This window comes from Melospiza melodia, chromosome 1, assembly GCF_035770615.1.
Source record: "Melospiza melodia melodia isolate bMelMel2 chromosome 1, bMelMel2.pri, whole genome shotgun sequence".
In the NCBI taxonomy this organism is placed as follows: domain Eukaryota; kingdom Metazoa; phylum Chordata; class Aves; order Passeriformes; family Passerellidae; genus Melospiza; species Melospiza melodia.
Genome location: NC_086194.1, coordinates 10,394,066 through 10,411,690, shown reverse-complemented (window position 1 = coordinate 10,411,690; position 17,625 = coordinate 10,394,066). Strand labels below are relative to the sequence as shown.

The 17,625-nt window shown below is 40.5% G+C and overlaps 1 protein-coding gene across 4 annotated transcripts in view; it reads left to right on the top strand.

The window, feature by feature from the left end:
• Positions 1-1,584: 1,584 nt before the first annotated feature.
• ESYT2 (extended synaptotagmin 2) overlaps positions 1,585-17,625 on the top strand; it is an 80,319-nt gene continuing 64,278 nt past the window's right edge. For all 4 annotated transcript variants that reach the window (XM_063183317.1, XM_063183270.1, XM_063183217.1 and 1 more), the window contains exon 1: positions 1,585-1,953. In XM_063183317.1, the coding sequence (XP_063039387.1) occupies positions 1,600-1,953 (354 nt within the window). In that variant the 5' untranslated portion in view covers positions 1,585-1,599. The remainder of the gene's footprint in view (positions 1,954-17,625) is intronic.

The window sequence follows — 17,625 nt, the reverse complement described above, 5'->3', positions numbered from 1 at the left end:
TTGTTACATCTTTTTGTATCATTTGGTTGTTCTGAATATTCATCCCGAGTAATCTAAATACACAGATGGAGTAAATTCAGTGTCTGTGGTAAAGAGAAAGTAAAGAACAGCAGGAGTCCATGGCCAGAAATTGTTTTAACTTCGAGTGCTCCATTGAGTCTGATGGCTGGCATGGAGGGATTTTGGAAAGATGAGAAAACACTACACCACATTCAGTTGTCAAAACATGGATTCTTTTTCCAATTCTGTTGTGCCACACTAACTCTAAAAAGCAAACAACTTTTCCTCTGATGCCATTGCTTTTTTGACTTTCTCTGGATAATTGAGATGAGGTTGCTTTCACTTCCTAAGAAAATGAAGCTTTTATTTAGCTTTTCTATTTATCCACTTGTATGTGTTTTCATAACTTTTCAGCCTATTGGCTAAAGTGATTCTCCCCTCTTTACTGCCTGCAAATTTGAAGTCTCAAAGTCCTACACACTTTGTGAAAATTGGCATCTGAAGAGAGGAGAAAGGATCCGCATTCCCACTAAGTGAAAGGTTAGCTATTTAAAGCCAAAAAAGGCCAAAAAAAAAAAAGCAAAAAACCCTCAAAACAAATAAAACCCACAAACTTCTGGTAAATGCTGAGTTTAATCTGTGTGTACCAGCAAACTGATTAGGACCTGATAGCTAAGGAAAAGCAACAGCTGCCTCTTACGAAACTCGTGACTATATCAAAGTTATTTGAAAAGGTAAAGAAATGGTAGGAGGAATGGTGCAAGAACCAGGTGTTAAAGGGATACAGGACACAAGCCTGTTATAAAATCAGATTTTTCGGTTTAACAAATCCCAAGACAGTGGATGCCACCTTCGGTACTCGTGTGTGTTAACAGGATGACAGAAGAGGCAGCTTTATGTGAGGATGTGTGAGCCAAACTTCAGGAAACACCTGTTGTAACTCAGGCGCGGAGTGACCAGCGTCTGGTTCCTCCGAGACATCGATCAGTCTCTCCTTTAATAACACCCATCAACAGCGAACACAGCGAGACAAGAAGGTTGTCATCGAAGGGCGTAACAGGTAGAAACATCCAGCCGCGAAAGTGACCGAAGAGAACGGGAGACGGAGTGGTTTGCCCGTGAGGAAGCGCACACACGCCTCGGCACGCTCTTTGTGCTCCGGCCACCCACCGAGAGCCCCTTTCCTGCGGTGTCCCCCAGAGCGGCGCTCCCCTTCCCGCATTCCCCATGGCCGTGGCCCCGAGCGGCCGCGGGTCCCGGGCAGGCCTGCGAGGGAGGGATGAGCGAGCGGCGGAGGGGAGGGGAAGAGGCTGCCCGGGGCGGGGGAGGCGGCGAGCAGAGGCGTTCGTGCGGCGGCCGGGCGCCAATAGCGGCGGTCGGGGCCGAGTCGCCTCCTCCCGGCGGCAGCGGCGGTCGGAGCGGGGCCAGCCGGGCCCGGAAGCGGCGGCGGGTGGTGCCGGAGCGCGGTGAGCGGGGCCGGGCGCGGGATGCGAGGAGGCGCCGCCGCCGCCCTGCCCCCTGCCCGCTCGCAGCCAGCGCCCCAGGAGGAGGAGCAGCGGGAGGAGCGGCAGCAGCAGTAGGAGCCGCCGCTGCGGTAGCATGAGCGGGGCAGCCGCTAAGCAGCCCCCCGGCGCGGGGTCCGCCGCCGAGCCCGCCGCGGAGAACGCGCCGGCTGCGGACCCCGTGCCGGAGTCGCCTCCGCCGCTGCTGAGCGTGGACGTGACGGGATTGGTGTCGCAGTTTGCGAGGAGCTTCGTGCTGATCTTCCCCGTGTATGTGCTGGGCTACCTGGGGCTGAGCTTCAGCTGGGTGCTTATCGCCCTGTGCGGGCTCTTCTGGATCCGCAGGCACCGCGGCGGCAAGAGCTCCCGCCTGGGCCGGGCGCTCGCCTTCCTGGAGGACGAGGAGGAGGCGGTGCGGCTCAGCGTCTCCTCCGCGGATCTGCCTGCGTGGGTGAGTGGCCAACACCCTTCGGCGCTGCCGCGAGCACCCGCGCCCGGCGGGCCGGGCCTGGTACCTCCCCGGGACCTGCGTGACACCCGGCCCCGCCGCGCTGCCCCTCCGCAGGCCGGAGCCCCGGAGCCGGCCTGGCGGGAGCGGTGAGGGCACTGCACCCCCCGCGCCCCATGGCTGCTTGTCCCGGTTCTCCAGCCCCTTCCGAGACGGTGCAGCGGCGGGAGCGGGCGGGCAGCCTGTCCCTTCCCCGCCGCCCTCCTTCCGCCGGGGTGGCCTCTCCGTGTCCCCGCCGGCCGCTCCGCTGCGCCCGCGGCGCTGACGGCGGTGACAGCCTGAGCCTGCCGCGGCCGGGGTTCCCCTGGGCAGGAATAAACTTTGCTGCAGGGTTTGGGTTTCCTTCCCCTCAGGTGCCAGTGGCGCGCACGGCTCGGTTCTAGCGCGGTCTCTGCAGACAGAACGCGGATGTCGCGGCTTGGGCCGTTCCTTGCAAAGTTGAGATGAGAGGGAAATAGAATCGGGCTCTTAATGCTGGCTGGTCTCTCAGTAGAGTGCTGCCAAACGTGGGATGAACCAGAGGTGAGGTGGTGTTTCTGAGTGGTTTCAGGGCTGTGACATGAGGACTAAGGGACAGGGGCCGTGGTGGCTTTATTTGTGCATTGATATGGTGGGGGTTTTTAAAGGCTTTCTCTAAATCTTCCTTTGGAAGTTTTAGGCTTTCTACAAGGTCTTCAGAACTAACACTACTTACTGTTTTCTGTTTTAGCTTAAATCTGGCTTCAAAGTTGAATACCTTTCGTTTGTAATTTCTGCTTTGGAGGATGAATGATGTTTTTGATGCAGCTGCCAGTGCCAGTGTGCATCCAGGCCTGCCTGTGCCCCACTCTGCCCCGTGATGCGCTGGGCAGAGCTCGCTGCTCTCTGTGCCCACACCCCAAATCCTGAGGGTTTCTGCTGATTCTTTCCGTGTGATTCCTTTATTGGCTCTCTCTGCTGCTGACCTACAGTCACCCACATCTCCCCTGGGGACTCTTTGCAGTGACTGTGCATCCAGCAGTACTGAGATGATAAGAGTGCAAGCAGCTGTTTTCATGGCATCAGATTGCAATACCTGATGTGACCTGTTCTAGCTCTACTGAGGAAATTATAGCAGAGAATAGAGTGGGTAGGTGTGAGACTGGAGGCTTTTACTCCTCTTCCATCATATCTTTTGCCAAAGTTCTGATGGAAGATCATTATAAAAATAAGTGCAGTGTACAGGAGAGATTAAATGTTTTTACCTCTTGAAGCAGAGATGTGAGTCTCAAATAATGTAGCAAATAGCTCTTACTTTACCTGTAATGTGTGTTGTGTTTGGTTTTTCCTGTAATCACACAGCAATATAATGGAAATGTTCTGACACTGCATTTAGAATGAATTAATTGAAGCTAGATTGGTAGTGGAGGCTTGTATATAGTAACAGTCTGCTGGTAACTAAGATGTAGATACTCAAACTTATTGCTGTGTGTAAGTTTTATTTTAAGTTGCAATTTGTTACCTTTGATAAAATGGCAATTAATTTCTGCGTGGAGTTGTCCAAATAACTAAAGATTTGGAAAGGGGCCTCCTGTTTGAAGTCAGAGGCAAAAAAAAAAAGTTGAGTGGTGGCTGCAAGCACCTGTATATATCCTATGGCATTGTGAGACAGCAACTGATCAAAATGCAGAGTCCCAAAAGTGTGACCCTCTCAGACACCAGCTGGCAAATGGATGTAGATTTTTTTTTGTTATTTTTTTCCTTCTTCTTTATCCATATTCTTAAATTTTAAAGGTCTTGGTTCTTTTCTTTTTGTTGATGTATTTGCTATGTTCTGGAAGCATCCTTCTTTCAAATCAAAGTAGCTTCCAGAATAAACATAATCTGGAAAAGAGAAGACTTCTGAAAAGCTGCTTAAATCAAAAGTGGTCTTCAATGTCTGCTGTCATAGTCCTTAATGCTGCTTCCATAAAGCATCTTGAAAAACTGCTGTTGTTCTTCCTTCTGCATTATGTGCATTTTCCTGGAGGTTTGTGAATTTCAGTCATATTTGAAGTAACAGCTAGTGGGTGGAACCTGACATTGCTGGTAGGGATGAGCTTTATCCATCTCAGTATGAACTCCAAACTGAAGGATTTTCCATTGGTTTCTGTTATGGAAATAAATTTTAAATTGCTTGAGTAGGACAGTGCTGTGGTTTAAATATAGGAAACTTTTTACTCTTCTGGGACTGATGCTGAGGTGTAATAAACAATCTTTCAACTAAAATTATTTTGAAAGACTTACTTGGTACTTGAAAGACTTACTTGACATGTGGTATCTTTCTGTGCCCTTGATTGGAGAAGAGCTTTAGCTTGGTGTGTTAGGTGTGATTCCCTTTCCCCACACACCTTGGTATTGTCTGTTGCTTTAGTGGTTCATATTAAGTACTCAGTAATACTGCATTGAGTTATTTATTTTTGAGAAAGTGATTATTTCAAGAGAATGTTTTTCTGCTGGCAATATGCTCAGTTGCAGTTTGGAAATGATACAGTTGTGCCACCACACTAGATAGCATTTGTAATGTTAATTATTAGTTTCCTAAATTAGACTTACTTCTTCCATGAGCAGGTGGTTATACATCAGGAATATTCTGTACTGTGCATATAAAATGAATAAATTCAACATGAATACAAGTTATGTCACTTAAAATGTCAACACAGGATTAACTACAAATAAGTATGCATTGAAAAATACCACATTTACTGTCTTAAAAAAATAAGATCTGTACTCATAGACTTGCTAAGTTGTAGTTATAGCTGTGCTGTGTGTTTGAAAGGTGTCATGGATTATATGGGGTAGGAGGGAGCAGAGATGGGTGCTCATTCAAATAATTTAGAACTAGGCAGCAGAACTTACAATGAGAAAGAACTGGAGATCAAAGTTGTCTTTAAATAGAGACATTTTAAGACATGAACAAGTCTTTACAGAAAGACATTTTCTCTTTATTTGCAGCATTTTATGCACCAGATGTATTTTACACTGGAATGAATGTAATTTAGTTACAAACATGTATATAGTGAAAATGGCAGTTTAGGTATCAGTACACAGAGGAGCAAAAGTAGGAAACTTAAAGGCAGGACTCTTGTTTTTAAAGGCCAGGTATCATGTTGCCTTTTATTTTAAAAATGGTAATGGAATTTAGTAATCTAATAATAAAAAATTTACTTTGTTCTTTCTTAGATCAGCCGAAAAAGTTAATCTAATTTTTCCATTTTAGCAGTGGTTCTTGTTGCTTAGTGCCACTTTCATAACATGCCAACATGTTCAACATGTTTTGGTTTAGTGAAACTTTGGCTCCTGTTTTCTTCAACATACAGATAAAAAGCCATGCTGAATTTGTTTTCCCCAGATTAAATGTAAATTTGGCCTGGTACCAGGAGCTGTATCTATGTGCAGTCTGTCAACAATCAGCAGGTGACCGAAATAGGAACAAATCTTAGCATTTTAAAAGAATTTATTCTGAAAACAGATTTAGACATTTTTTGGTAAGCCTAAGTATATATTATACAGAAACTGAAATACTGTATGTGATTGTAGTAAATGTAGTGGCATGGTAGAACATTAATTACAAGTCTGCTGTGCCATTTTGGGTCCTACACACTTAAATTTCTGCTCTAGTTTGGAGTGATTTTATGTTCTTTTTTTTTTTTTTTCTCTTATTTTATTTTCTCATCTACTTAAAAAAAAGGAAAAAGCCTGCCTAAATCTAAATAGTTGTCATCACCTTTTAATTTAAAGCTTACTTGAAGTACCATTTTAAAGAAAATGGTAGGTCTTCTTTCTCATGGGAAGCTGTATGACGTTTTTGCAGGTTGTGAGTATTGTGGGTCACCACTGAACTGCTGTGCCACTGCTTCACCTAGAGAAAGGAGATAATGTCTAATGATATGGTTAGAGCAACAAAGACTTTGGTTTTCACTGGTATTTATTGGAAAGGCAGAGCCAGTGCTTGTGGAAGAAAAGTGGTTTGGTAGCTCTAACTGCAGGATCACACCTGTACTGAGTGACATTTGCAGAGAAGGTTAAAGTGGTTCTGCTCTTGTGTGTAGCTGATAGGAAGATTTCTTGATGATACAGAATCAAACTTGCTATCTAAATCTCAGATAGATGTTTCAGGACAGGAATCTCCAAAGAATCCCTTGCTGATGGATGTTATGTACTCAGTAAACCTGATAAACAGGTGAACACCAATGCAATGTGTGCTACTTGCTATAGAAGAAAAAGATGTTCCTCCTCTCATACCTTTGGTTGCTGCTGCAGCTGCAGGAACTGTAGGAGGGTTTTTCTGCAGCATATGAAATTTGAAGCCACTGAGACATTGACACATTTTTCTGATCTGTTCTCCAGCGTAGCTGAGTACGTGGGATGGAATTTACCAAGGGGTGATTTATAAGAAAAATGACTCCCATGTACAGTGTTAGGCAAGATCTCATCAGTTTGGGTGGTGAGTACTGCAGGTGGCCATGGCTCTGGGCTGCCAGCCTGCATCTGGAAAGGGTGAAGAGGTGTAGTAATATAGAGTAGTAACATGTGAGTACTTAACACCTGAACTCTGTGTCCTTCTTCTGCCTGATTATTTTTCATTTTAAACTGTGCTCTGTTCTAGCTGATTCATAGTATATGAATATGCACATCTGTGTGTTGTGGGTTGTGTGTGTGTTTGTGGTTGGGCTTTCTTCTTAAAGGAAGAAGTTTAAGTTGTTTCGGTATTACTTCTTGAATTTAGGTAACTTGAGTGACATCCTAAGAGTACCCCATAGTTAGGAGAAATGTAAATGATGGGTTTGGGAATGGAGAACTAAAGGGAAAAAAAAAAGATATTAGACAATTGATCCTATCTCCCTGTTTCTCAGAGTTTTCAATTTGAGTGTGTTAAAGCTATGCTGAGACCATGTCTGTCCCAAAACACCTTCTCTCATGTAGTAATGTGGTGAGCCTCACTAGGTGATTCATTTATAAAGATCAATTTCCAAAATATTTATGGTAGAAACCCACATGTTGAGTTGCTGTTTTTGAACATGATATCAAACGACTAAAGGAAAACATCAACCTGAAAGTATTAGTACACCTCTTGAACTCTTTGTAGGTGACACAGGCTTTACATAATTTTTTAATCCAAGAAATTATTATTATTATGTAGAAATTACTACTGTGTTTTGGGACTACTGTAAATTTCAATAAGCAGTTTGTCTGAATAACTAAGGAAGATGTGTACATGTCTCTAGTTTTTTTTTGTTTGCTCATTTGGTATTTTTTTTATTTTGCATTTTAGTCTGCTAGTGTCATTTCCATGCCTAAGTGCCTTTGCATATAAGGACTGGCCCATCTTAAATCATATTTGAGATTGCAGGAGTCAGAAAGATCTTGTCTGTAGGGACTGAGATTTGTGGAAGAGAAAGAAACCTGGGATAACAGTCAACCTTTTCTGCATCTTCTACAAGATTCTTCTCATTTTAAATTACAACTGCTTTTTGAGATTGTTGGCATATCACAGTGTGGTGGGGTATGCCATCTAAGATTTTTTTTTTGTTTATTTTTTAACATGAGAACTTTCTGGGAAATAAAGTTGAATCAGGATTATTGTCAAAACATTTTCATTGCAGTTTATAGTAATGAAAGCCTGTTTTATACATGTGAAGTGTTCTTTGGTGTCCTGTTCTTTTTCTTCAAAAGAAAAGAAGAGTGGGCATGTTGTTTCTGTAAGATAAATTTCTTTGACTTAAACTTTAATACAAACCAAATTATTTATCTCCCATTTATCAATTCATCACTAGTTCTCTAGTGGTTGAAATTGCCTTTGGCATAGCTTCTTTTGAGCTTTGCTGCCCATATACCCATACTGAATATGTTTATTTTTAAAAAACCTTTCTTTTGAATAATAGCAAGTTTTAAAAGAACACTTATTTCTAAATATCCTCTGTAGTGTTTGAAATGAGCTTGTCACAGTCTTATAACTGTGTATAAGGTTCTGAAGGCAAAAGTTAATGATTATTAATTAATCTATCTATACCACTGATTTGGTATGTTCTGATATGTAGATAAAAGGAAATCAGTAAAAAGAATCATATTCTGGTCATGCTACATAAATAATAGATTTGGTGTCAAACACTGCTAGTTTAGGTACAGAGTTGTTTGACCTGTGGTATCTTATCTTTGTCTTTGCTTTTCTCTACTATTGGAAAGGATAAATTAAATCTGATCCTCCCCTTTCCTAAGGAGGTGGAGAGGGGACACCCCACCAGCAGCTTTGGAGCTTTCCTGTGGCCTAGCAGGGTTCTAAGGGTTATGTACCCAGCTTGAAAGGGCTGCAGAATTTCAAATGTAGGATGTGTAGGGCTGCTTTGGCACACTCAGGGTAAATACTGTGCCACTTCAAAGAAGAAAATTAAATCCTTATCTTTCACTGCTGTTTGTGAACACTTAATGGAAATAAAGGTTATACAGAGTAGGTGTGTTCAACGTAGATTGAGATGTGAATAACACTGGGGAAACAGTGTTTTGATAAGAATAGGGCAAGAGTGGTTTTATTTGAAACAACTGTTTGAATTCAGTAAATTCTGGAACTGAACTGTTTAGAGAAGTCTGACACTTTATCATTTGTATAGCTTTTAGATCATATGGTACTTTGATTCTGGGTAAGACTTTATTCAGTTGAACGAGGAGAGAGTTCTGTGAAGTTGAGAAAGAAAATGTTTGATAAGAAACAAGAGGGAGGAATTAAACCAAGCATTTGCTAAAAGTGTGTGAAATGGTGAAACCCAGTTGCCAGATTTGTGTTTTTTTTCTGGCATATGCCACATTCTCTCTGTTTCTGAGCTGGCAATAGTGGATCATCAAGAGTGGAAAGAGGGGTTGTACAAACTTGCCCCATCAGCTAGGGACATATCTGATAGTAGGCTTCTACTCCATTGACTGGAATTAATTCAGATTTAACTTGTTTTGTAAGGACCTCGTTACAAAAGCAAGGTTCAAGAGTTAGGAGTAATTTCCTGGCTTTAGGGGCCTGTGTTAGACCAGCACATCAGCCTTGGGAAGTGTGTTCCATTTACCTCAGCTCTGAAAGATACTCTTTGATCCCTTGTTCCTTTATAAAGACCTTAAAATTTCCATCCTAATGTCAGGGTTCAGGTAAGAAGCTGTGTCCCATCTCTTGAATCCCATTAATGGGGTGTCTGGGAGAGGGAGGAAAAGAGGTGTTCCTGAGCCTTCTTGCACATCATTTGATCCCCATCCCCAGTGTTTAATTCCCAAAAGCTTTACCAAGCTTCATGTACCAGTCTTTTTGTTGCATTGATGGAGTTTTAATTTCCTTTCATTTTAAATGGCACAGGGTTTTTTTTGGTTGGTTGATTTGGCTTAGTTCTCTTTCTGCGCTTCCTGTGATACAGTTAAAAGTTAGAGCAACAGCAAGAATATTAAAGCTTTTTTGACTTAGTCCTTATTTAGGATAATTTGAATTTTATTTGTAGGATCTTCTCTGCATTCCTGCTTGAGGCAGAGAGAATCAGCGGGGTCAGTAAAGGGACTCATTCTGCAGTTTCAAAATGAAGTAAATGTGCACTCTCCTGACAAAAAGAATGTTCTGCATCCAAATGCACTTTCCCAGTGCCACCTTGTGCCAACATTAGAATTTACTTGGCCAACTAATTGTGAGTTTTCTGCCAAGCTGGGTGTTCAGCTGGATGAGTTTCATGAGTTTACTATGAGGCCACAAAAGTGCCAGTGCCTGCAGAAGGGAAGGGGCGGAAGCCTGTGCTCAGGTTTAAAGTGAGATGGAGCAATGGCCTGCACAAAGAGGCTGTTCTTAGCCAAAGGGTGGAAAATAATGCTGCTGACATGTCTTTGTGGAGAAGCAAAGTTTGAATGGGAGCTGTTTATAAAGTCAATTTGCACATCTAACTTCTTTTATAACATTTTTTTATCATTTTGTCTAATTATCAGGGATATAAACTCTCAATATTTTGATTCAGCTTAATTAGTTTTTATCATGTTTTTAGTGCATGATTAGATTGGATCAACTCCAGAAGTCTCTTCATACCTGAATTATTCTATCATTTTCCTTTTTGTTTTAAGCTGTCATTTAAATTAGCTTTCAGTCTCTAATTATGGCTTACAAATGGTAAGAAATCTTTTCTGCATAAAATACAAGTATTTGCTTAAATATTAAGAAAAGAAATTAAAAAGAGGCTGTTTTTAGAAAGGTGTTTCGTTGGATGTAATGATGACACCTTTTGAAGGATTTGGATGCCTGTCAGCTAAGTAGATAGTATTAAAGGTTCTGTGCAGCAAATGTTAAAACACACTATTTTTCAAATGGAACTCCTGTTATATAAATAACCTTTGTAAGACCAACGTTCCCATATAATGAGTCATTGCACAAAGTTTTGTCTGCTACACCCTGATGTGACTACAGAGTTTTCCTTAAGACCTGACAATCTGAAAGAGGACTAATGGTTTTCAGCTGAAGCAGCCTGGATTTATGTGCCATGGAGTTGTTACTATACTAGAAACACGAAACTAGTTTTACTTGGCTGAAAATAACTGTCATATGACAGACAAGAATTGCATTGTCATTTGGCTGTCCTTATCGTATAGCAGCCTGGGTCGAGTTTACATTAGTTCAGTTGCTGCACTTTTACCTGGGAGATTTACATTTGCAGTGTAAATTGCATAACTTTTGGCATCTGTTTATGTGAAAACTTCAGTTGGAGTCTAGTAACAGACTACACTATTGTTTTCATAACCTTTGTTTGCATTCCTTTAGTTAGATACTGGCTCAGTGAATTATCCAAGCGGACTGAAATAGTTTCCTCTGAGAAAATTTTGAAAGATGCAACACAGAATGTAAAAATTCAATGTATTGACAATCCATTGTGTTGTGTTCTGTCATTGTCAGTCCTTAGTGGGAAGATGGGAAGAAGGTGAATGTCTAAGAATGCAGTGCTTTCCTGGTTCATTTTTAAAAGTAAAAACAGGCTATGCTGAAGCATGAAGGTAGCTGTAAAACCTCGCTTGCTCAGATTTGAATTCACTATGCCGTGTTATGATCCACAAATTCTGCTCTTAAAGCTTGTGGGTGATCTTTTTAAAAATAGCTTACTAAAAACAAATGAATTGTGTGGAGGAAAACTTTGCAGGGAGAGCTGAAATGGAACTTCACAGCTCAGAGAGCTCACAGCTTGCTTTATTTGCAAGCATTATTACTGCTTCTTTGTATTTTGTAGTTTTTCATGCCTTACTTCAGATCTGCATAGCTTGATAGAAAAAAACCCACGTGTCTGTGCTTTCTCAGATGCCCTTCTTCACTTAGCACACTCTGCAGACCAGTGAATAAGTTTACAGCTTCATATCCAAAAGCTCAACAAAAACTCCTGTGATTTGTTTTATTCTGCAGGGAAGAGTATGAGAAGACATGCTCTGAGCTGTGAGGTTTTGTGCAGACTTACGGGCAAACTCTCAGGACTTCTTGGTATTTAGGATGTTTGGGCTCTCTGCATGTTTCAAGCTGACTGTTAATGTAATGAATGTAATTATACAAATGATTCAAATGAGGAAATGTCTTCTCTTCATTTGTTAATATTTCCTAATGCAGTAAGCTTGCTGGTCCAGAATTTTGAAAAATTGTAATTTGTTTTGAGGCAAGTCTTCCCTCCTCCCCCAGGCTGTTGATTCATCTTGCTAATTGTTGAACTAGAATGCTAAATTCTCTCTTGTGTGTGGCTAGGAAGTTGCCTTAGTCTAGTGATAAATTTTATGATGCAGGCTAAATTTGTATCCTAAAATGTGGTGTTCCTCACTCAATGACTTTCTCCTAAAATACTTGAACTAGAAAAAGAATTCTTTTCCACCCACCCACCCTCTGCCAGTTAAATATCAAATGGCAGCCAGGAAATGATAAGAGAGTGTTTCATGGGGGGAACAGAAAACCAGTCCTCAGTCATCTGACTTGTATGTGTTAAAAGAATATTCAATAGAGATTGATATTAGATTAAATTGTGGTAATTTCTTGTTCTCTATTTGTTCATGATAATCTTAATATTGGTTTATATTTTAGGGGAGATATTTGGGCTTCTGAAAGTGTTTGGGTTTTTTTTTTTCTTTTAAGAGTGTGCTAGGTATGAGTACAGTGTTGATGTGAATGTGCCTAAGCTGTCTATGTGCATTTGATAAAATCACTTATTTCTGTCATGTTCATGTAAGTGTTTATAATGGGAATTATTTTTCTGGTACATTTGGCTATATATAAAGCTTTATAAGAAGTTGCATATAATATATGCTTGTTTTCAGATGTCTAATAACAGAAAACATATTTGCCAACAATTGTTTCTCAGGTCTTTTGTGTTTTGAAAGTTTGAAAGTTTTGCAGTTATAGTTGACTTTCCCTTGTGTCCTATCTTTTGTGTATTCAAGTGAATAACCAAAATGTTACCAATATGTTATTTTTGTTACTTTTGATTAACCAAAAGAAAAGCTCTAATGAAGTTTTCTCTTGTGAGTTCATTAAGATAATTCATTACACACAGAACCATAGTGACAGCCTGACAGCAGATCTGATTTGGAGGTTGCTTAGTTTACAAATAAAGTTCATTTAAGATTGGGTACTTTAATTTTGCTATTTGAGAGCTGAGGAATTACAAAAGTGTTCTTTTAAAGAATATTTCAGTGTTCTGTGATTCACTTCCAGTGCACACAAGTTGTTACTGTTCTGCCTGCTGCCTTTATGCTGAACTCCTTGGTTTTCTGGCACAGCCAGTGAGGAAGTCTGACAAAGTAAACCTGACAAAGTGCTTGAACCTCTGTAGGCACTGGGGAGAGGATCTGCACATTGGTGTTCTGGATACCATGCAGGAGTGGCAGGCAATTGTATGTGGCAGTTCTTGTTTGGGAATAAGTGTAGACAGGCCCATTGAGGACTAATGGGTAATTTTAGATGATATTAAAACATTTGCCAAGGGAAATGGGCGATAGGAAGACTTGAAGGGATACTGGAAAGCAGTCTGTATTGGCTCTGGTGGGAGACACCTAAACTTTCATTTTCATTCACTTTGAATGAGTTTGTATTTGCAATGTAAAATATTTAGCAGATATTTTGTAAAACTTTTTTAGTGTAAGTGGAGGTATTTGTGCTTGAAGTGAACTCTGCTACAGGGATGGAAGTGATTGGAGCTTTAAAGAATTTATCCTTGACTGAAATAAGATTGATTCACATCTCTGTCCTCAGGGAGAAGGTGGTAAACTGTAGGTTCAGTTTATTGGAGAGCAGTAGAATATATTCACTTGCCAGAGAGAGAAGATTAGTTCATCAGTGTTCCTAAAATTAATGGGTTTTAAGCTCTGACAAATCACTCTGGAATTTCCTTTGCTGTCAAGTTCTGAGTCTTGATTCCCATGTAACACATAAGATTCTAGTTTAGTTTTAACATGTAAGAACTTACAAGGTCATTTGCTTTCTTGCTGGCGACTTGCAGTGCTTGGGGAAATGGTTGAAAAGCCCAGTCGTCTGGAGGGTTTTCATTTGTTCTAGTTTTCTTTTCCAGCAAAGTTACGAACTCCAGCTCTGCTTTCTGCCACTGTGGTTGTTTGCATTGTCAGCCACATGGAAATAACATTCCTGTCATGTTCCAGTGGAGAAGGCAATGTGTAAGTAAAGCTCTTACACTGTGATATCCCACTGAATAAGTAAAATAGAAAAAGCTCTTGACTTGAAGCAGTCCAGGTTAGTTAACGACAAGGGCTTTGAGATGTCACTATTTTAAAAGAAACTAACTTGCTTGTGGCAATTGAAATAAATACATTTCCCAACATAATTTACAAGTTAATTTCAGTTGTTGTGGTTTGACCCTGGCTGGATGCCAAATGCCCACCAAAGTTGTTCTGTCACTCCTCTCCTCAGCTGGATGGGGAGAAAAGTGCAATGGAAAAGTTTGAGGGTTGAAATAAGGATAGGGAAAGACATCATTCACCATTGCCAGTATGGGCAAAACAGACTCAAATTGGAGAAATCAACAGAGATTTTTAGCAGTCCAATCAGAGTAGGATAATGAAAAGTAAATATTAGAAACACCTTCTCCCTACCCCTCCCTTCTTTCTGAGCTTCAATTTCTTCCTGATTCACGACCTCCTCCTCCATGGACTGCAGGGGAATCTCAGCTCTGGAACCTGGGGCACCTCTTCCCCTCCTTCTTCACTGACCTTGCTGTGTGCAGAGTTGTTTCTCTCATGTTCTCACTTTTCCCTGGACAGAACTACTTTTGTGAAATAATTTTTTGTTTTTCTTCTGAAGTAAGGTATCCCGCAGTTGCTGCTGGGCTCTGCCTTGTCCAGCAGTGAGTCCATCTTGGAGCTGGCTGGCATTTGCTCTATTGGGAGGGAAATAGGGAAATTTCTCTGTAGGGAAAGCTTCTGGCAACTTCCCACAGAAGCCACTGACCCTCCACCTGCTCTGAAAACCTTGCCACATACACCCAATACAATTTTAAACTGTTCAGTTAAAAGAGAACTCTTTAATGTATTTTTAAAAAATGAGAAGTTTGGCAGCTGAGTATTCACGTTGTAATGATTTCTCAAATACCTTGAGCAGTCAGGACTGTATCAGATAAGGAAAATCATATGGTAACAAGGGTTGTGGACCTGACTTCAGCATCCCTTGATGTTGTAAAGAAATAAAAGACTTGGTTGTTTGTTTTCTTCTCAGAGCCTAGTTGTACATGGAAAAGACTTTATCAAATTCTTGAAAATACTTTTTTGAGTTGGGAGGATATAGTTGCAAATTAGCTGCTATTTATGCAGATCTCTGAATATAACTATGGTATTTTACTCAAGGGGGTTGGTTTCATTTTAACTGTCATCACTGCATTCTTCTAACTCAAGTGATGTCTTTTGCAAGAAAGTTATTACATGTGATTAAAAGCTGAGTACAGATCTAAGACTGCTGAGAATATCTGGTAGCTGTACAGGGCAGGCAGTCAGGCCTGGAACAGCACAATGAACAGTAAAACCTGGAAGAGAATCTGTTGCCAGTTAGTACACACAGTCACACTTCTGTAGCAAACTGAAATTTAGGTTCCATACATGGGCACCTCATTCCAGAGACGAAGGTCTGTCCCTGGAACCTGCCTTTGATGAATGGGAAGGGGTGAACAGAGCTCTTTGCAGGAGGTCCCTTTTCTCTATATAATAAGAACCTACAATAATGAGGTCCTAACTACACTGCTGCTTTTTACATGCTTAAATTTATCAAGGAATAATTTGGGCCACAACTGTTAGATTTTAATTAATACGTGTAGTAAATATTCTGTGGTAGAACTTCTAAAAAAACTACTAGCATCTGTTACAAAATCTGCTGAGACTTTCAGAGCTGACAGTGACTTGGCTGCACATATTTTTCTCTGCATGGGCACAAAGATTAACCTGTCCAAGAGAAATTCAGCATAAGGAAAGCTCTGCTTTGGAGCTGTAAAATAAATAGGCATTGCCATGGGCAATATTTCTTGGAGCTAGATTTTAGACAACTGACTTACTAGGTGGTTGTTGGCAGTTCAGTCAGTTGTCTTAGAATCAACAGAAATTTATTTTTATTTACAGAGTTATTACTAAGTTGGGTTTTAGGCACTAGGTGTTTGGTTTCCCCTTAAGCTAGAATCTGCTGAACTTAAATTTAAACATATAGGTGCAAATTAGTTGGAGTTTATCTTTATGGTCAGTATACACATCTCCAGAGGACTGTACTGATAATAAGGAAATCTTCAACATGTCAGATACATCTCTCCAGAGGCCTTTATTTCTCTTTTATTGATGATAAAGCAGGTGTAGAGTGACTTGTTTATTCTTGAACATATAAAAGAATTTTGAGAATTAGAGAAAAGTAATTCATCAGTTGAAATTGCCTACTGATTAACAATATTTGAATCTTAAAATCTGGAAATCATTGAAATTGCTGTGAAACCATATATAGGTAAAAGCATTGCTGAGATGTAAAAAGTTTTTTTCATCTTTTTTTTGTCATGAACTGCAACCAAGATCTAGTGGGTATGATCTGATTATCACAGTTCCAGCTATGGATTGTACAAATACACAAAGTGGGACAGTAGATGCAGATTAAAATACAGAAACTGTGAGCTTAAGTATCAGTTATAAACTGCTCAGTCTTAAAAGACTCTTAGATGTGTAATGTTATGATTAATTGGAGGCAGTGTCTCTATAACATGACACAGCCTACTGCTGTCATTAATTAAAATGGTATTGATTTATAATGGCTACTTTTGCTGCTAAATGGCAAAGTGAAAGAACATTGTTTGTAAGAGTTGAGCCAGGAGTAAAGAATATTCAAGAGATCCCCAAATCCTTGGCTTATCTTCAGCATTGATGATAATCAGTAACAGGAGAGCTGACTGTTCTGTGTTGTATTTATAAGGGGGATAATGTATCCAATTCCCTTTTTTTCACTCTTGCTACCTCCCCATCCTGTCTGTCAAACACCCAACAATTCTAATGCTGGAACATTGCTCCTCCTAGGCCAAGGAGATGTTGAATCTAAATCACTCAGCTGCTTGCTGCCCATGGTTAGTTTGCAGGGCAGAAGTTGCCTTTATATAAGGGCTGTTTTCAGGTGTGGGTAAAACATAAGTGGTGCTGACCATAGGCAGTGGCTGTGTGTGTAGAAGCAAAGTTATGTCATTCAGGCCAGCACTGCACACTTGACTGCCCATTCTAGAGGTGAACTGATGGCATTATTGAAAGCCTTAGCTACAGACTCTAGATAGTAGTTTGTCTACAGTCTGTGCTTCCACTGAAGGGCTGCTTTTGTAACTGCTTCTGCGAAAATCAGATTACAGTCTCTCAAAAAAACTCAGGAACTCCTCTACAAAAATATGCAAATAAAATAAATGAATTTACATTAGAAGCAGAGAAATTTAAATGGAGTGTCATTTAAAGCATATATGGCCAAATGCTAAACTTCCCAAAACACTGGAGAAAGCAAATTCTTTGGTTTCCAGCATTGTTTTAAAAAGAGCTTAATTTAGAAAGAGGATTTACATTTTTTAGAATTTATGATCACTAACTTTGCATGCTTTTTTTAAGATGGAAAAGCTTTTTAACAGAGTCTGAAGAATGTTTTGATGCAGAGCATTGCAAGACAGCTACGTCAAAAGACTGTATCAGTGATGGTTTGCAGTCCTGACATGAGAGAGTCCTGTGTATGCTGGGAGCTGGAATCTTAGGAGATGTTTCCTGGAAGTAGGGCCTGGAGGAATTTTGGTAGGGTGAATGGGAGCATTGCAAACTGACTGAACTTTTAATTTCTGTTTAGTGTTTTGTATTTTTGTATTTACTACTGATGTCTTAAAAGATGACACCATCTTGAAACTTAATCACTGTTTTTCCTTTTTTTCCTCCAAAAGATGAAATGTTGGTTTCAAAGTCCAGATTTCCTACATATTAGCAGTATTTCTTTTCCCTTGGCTTTATTGATTTGTAAAGACGTGTGTGGTTGGGGTAAGTGACTGAACAAATGTTGCTGTATACACAAGTCCAAGGATCAACAGGACTGTCCAATATCCAGGTGTGTTTTAACTAAAATACTAAAACATGTAATACTGTGTTGTTGGAAAAAGG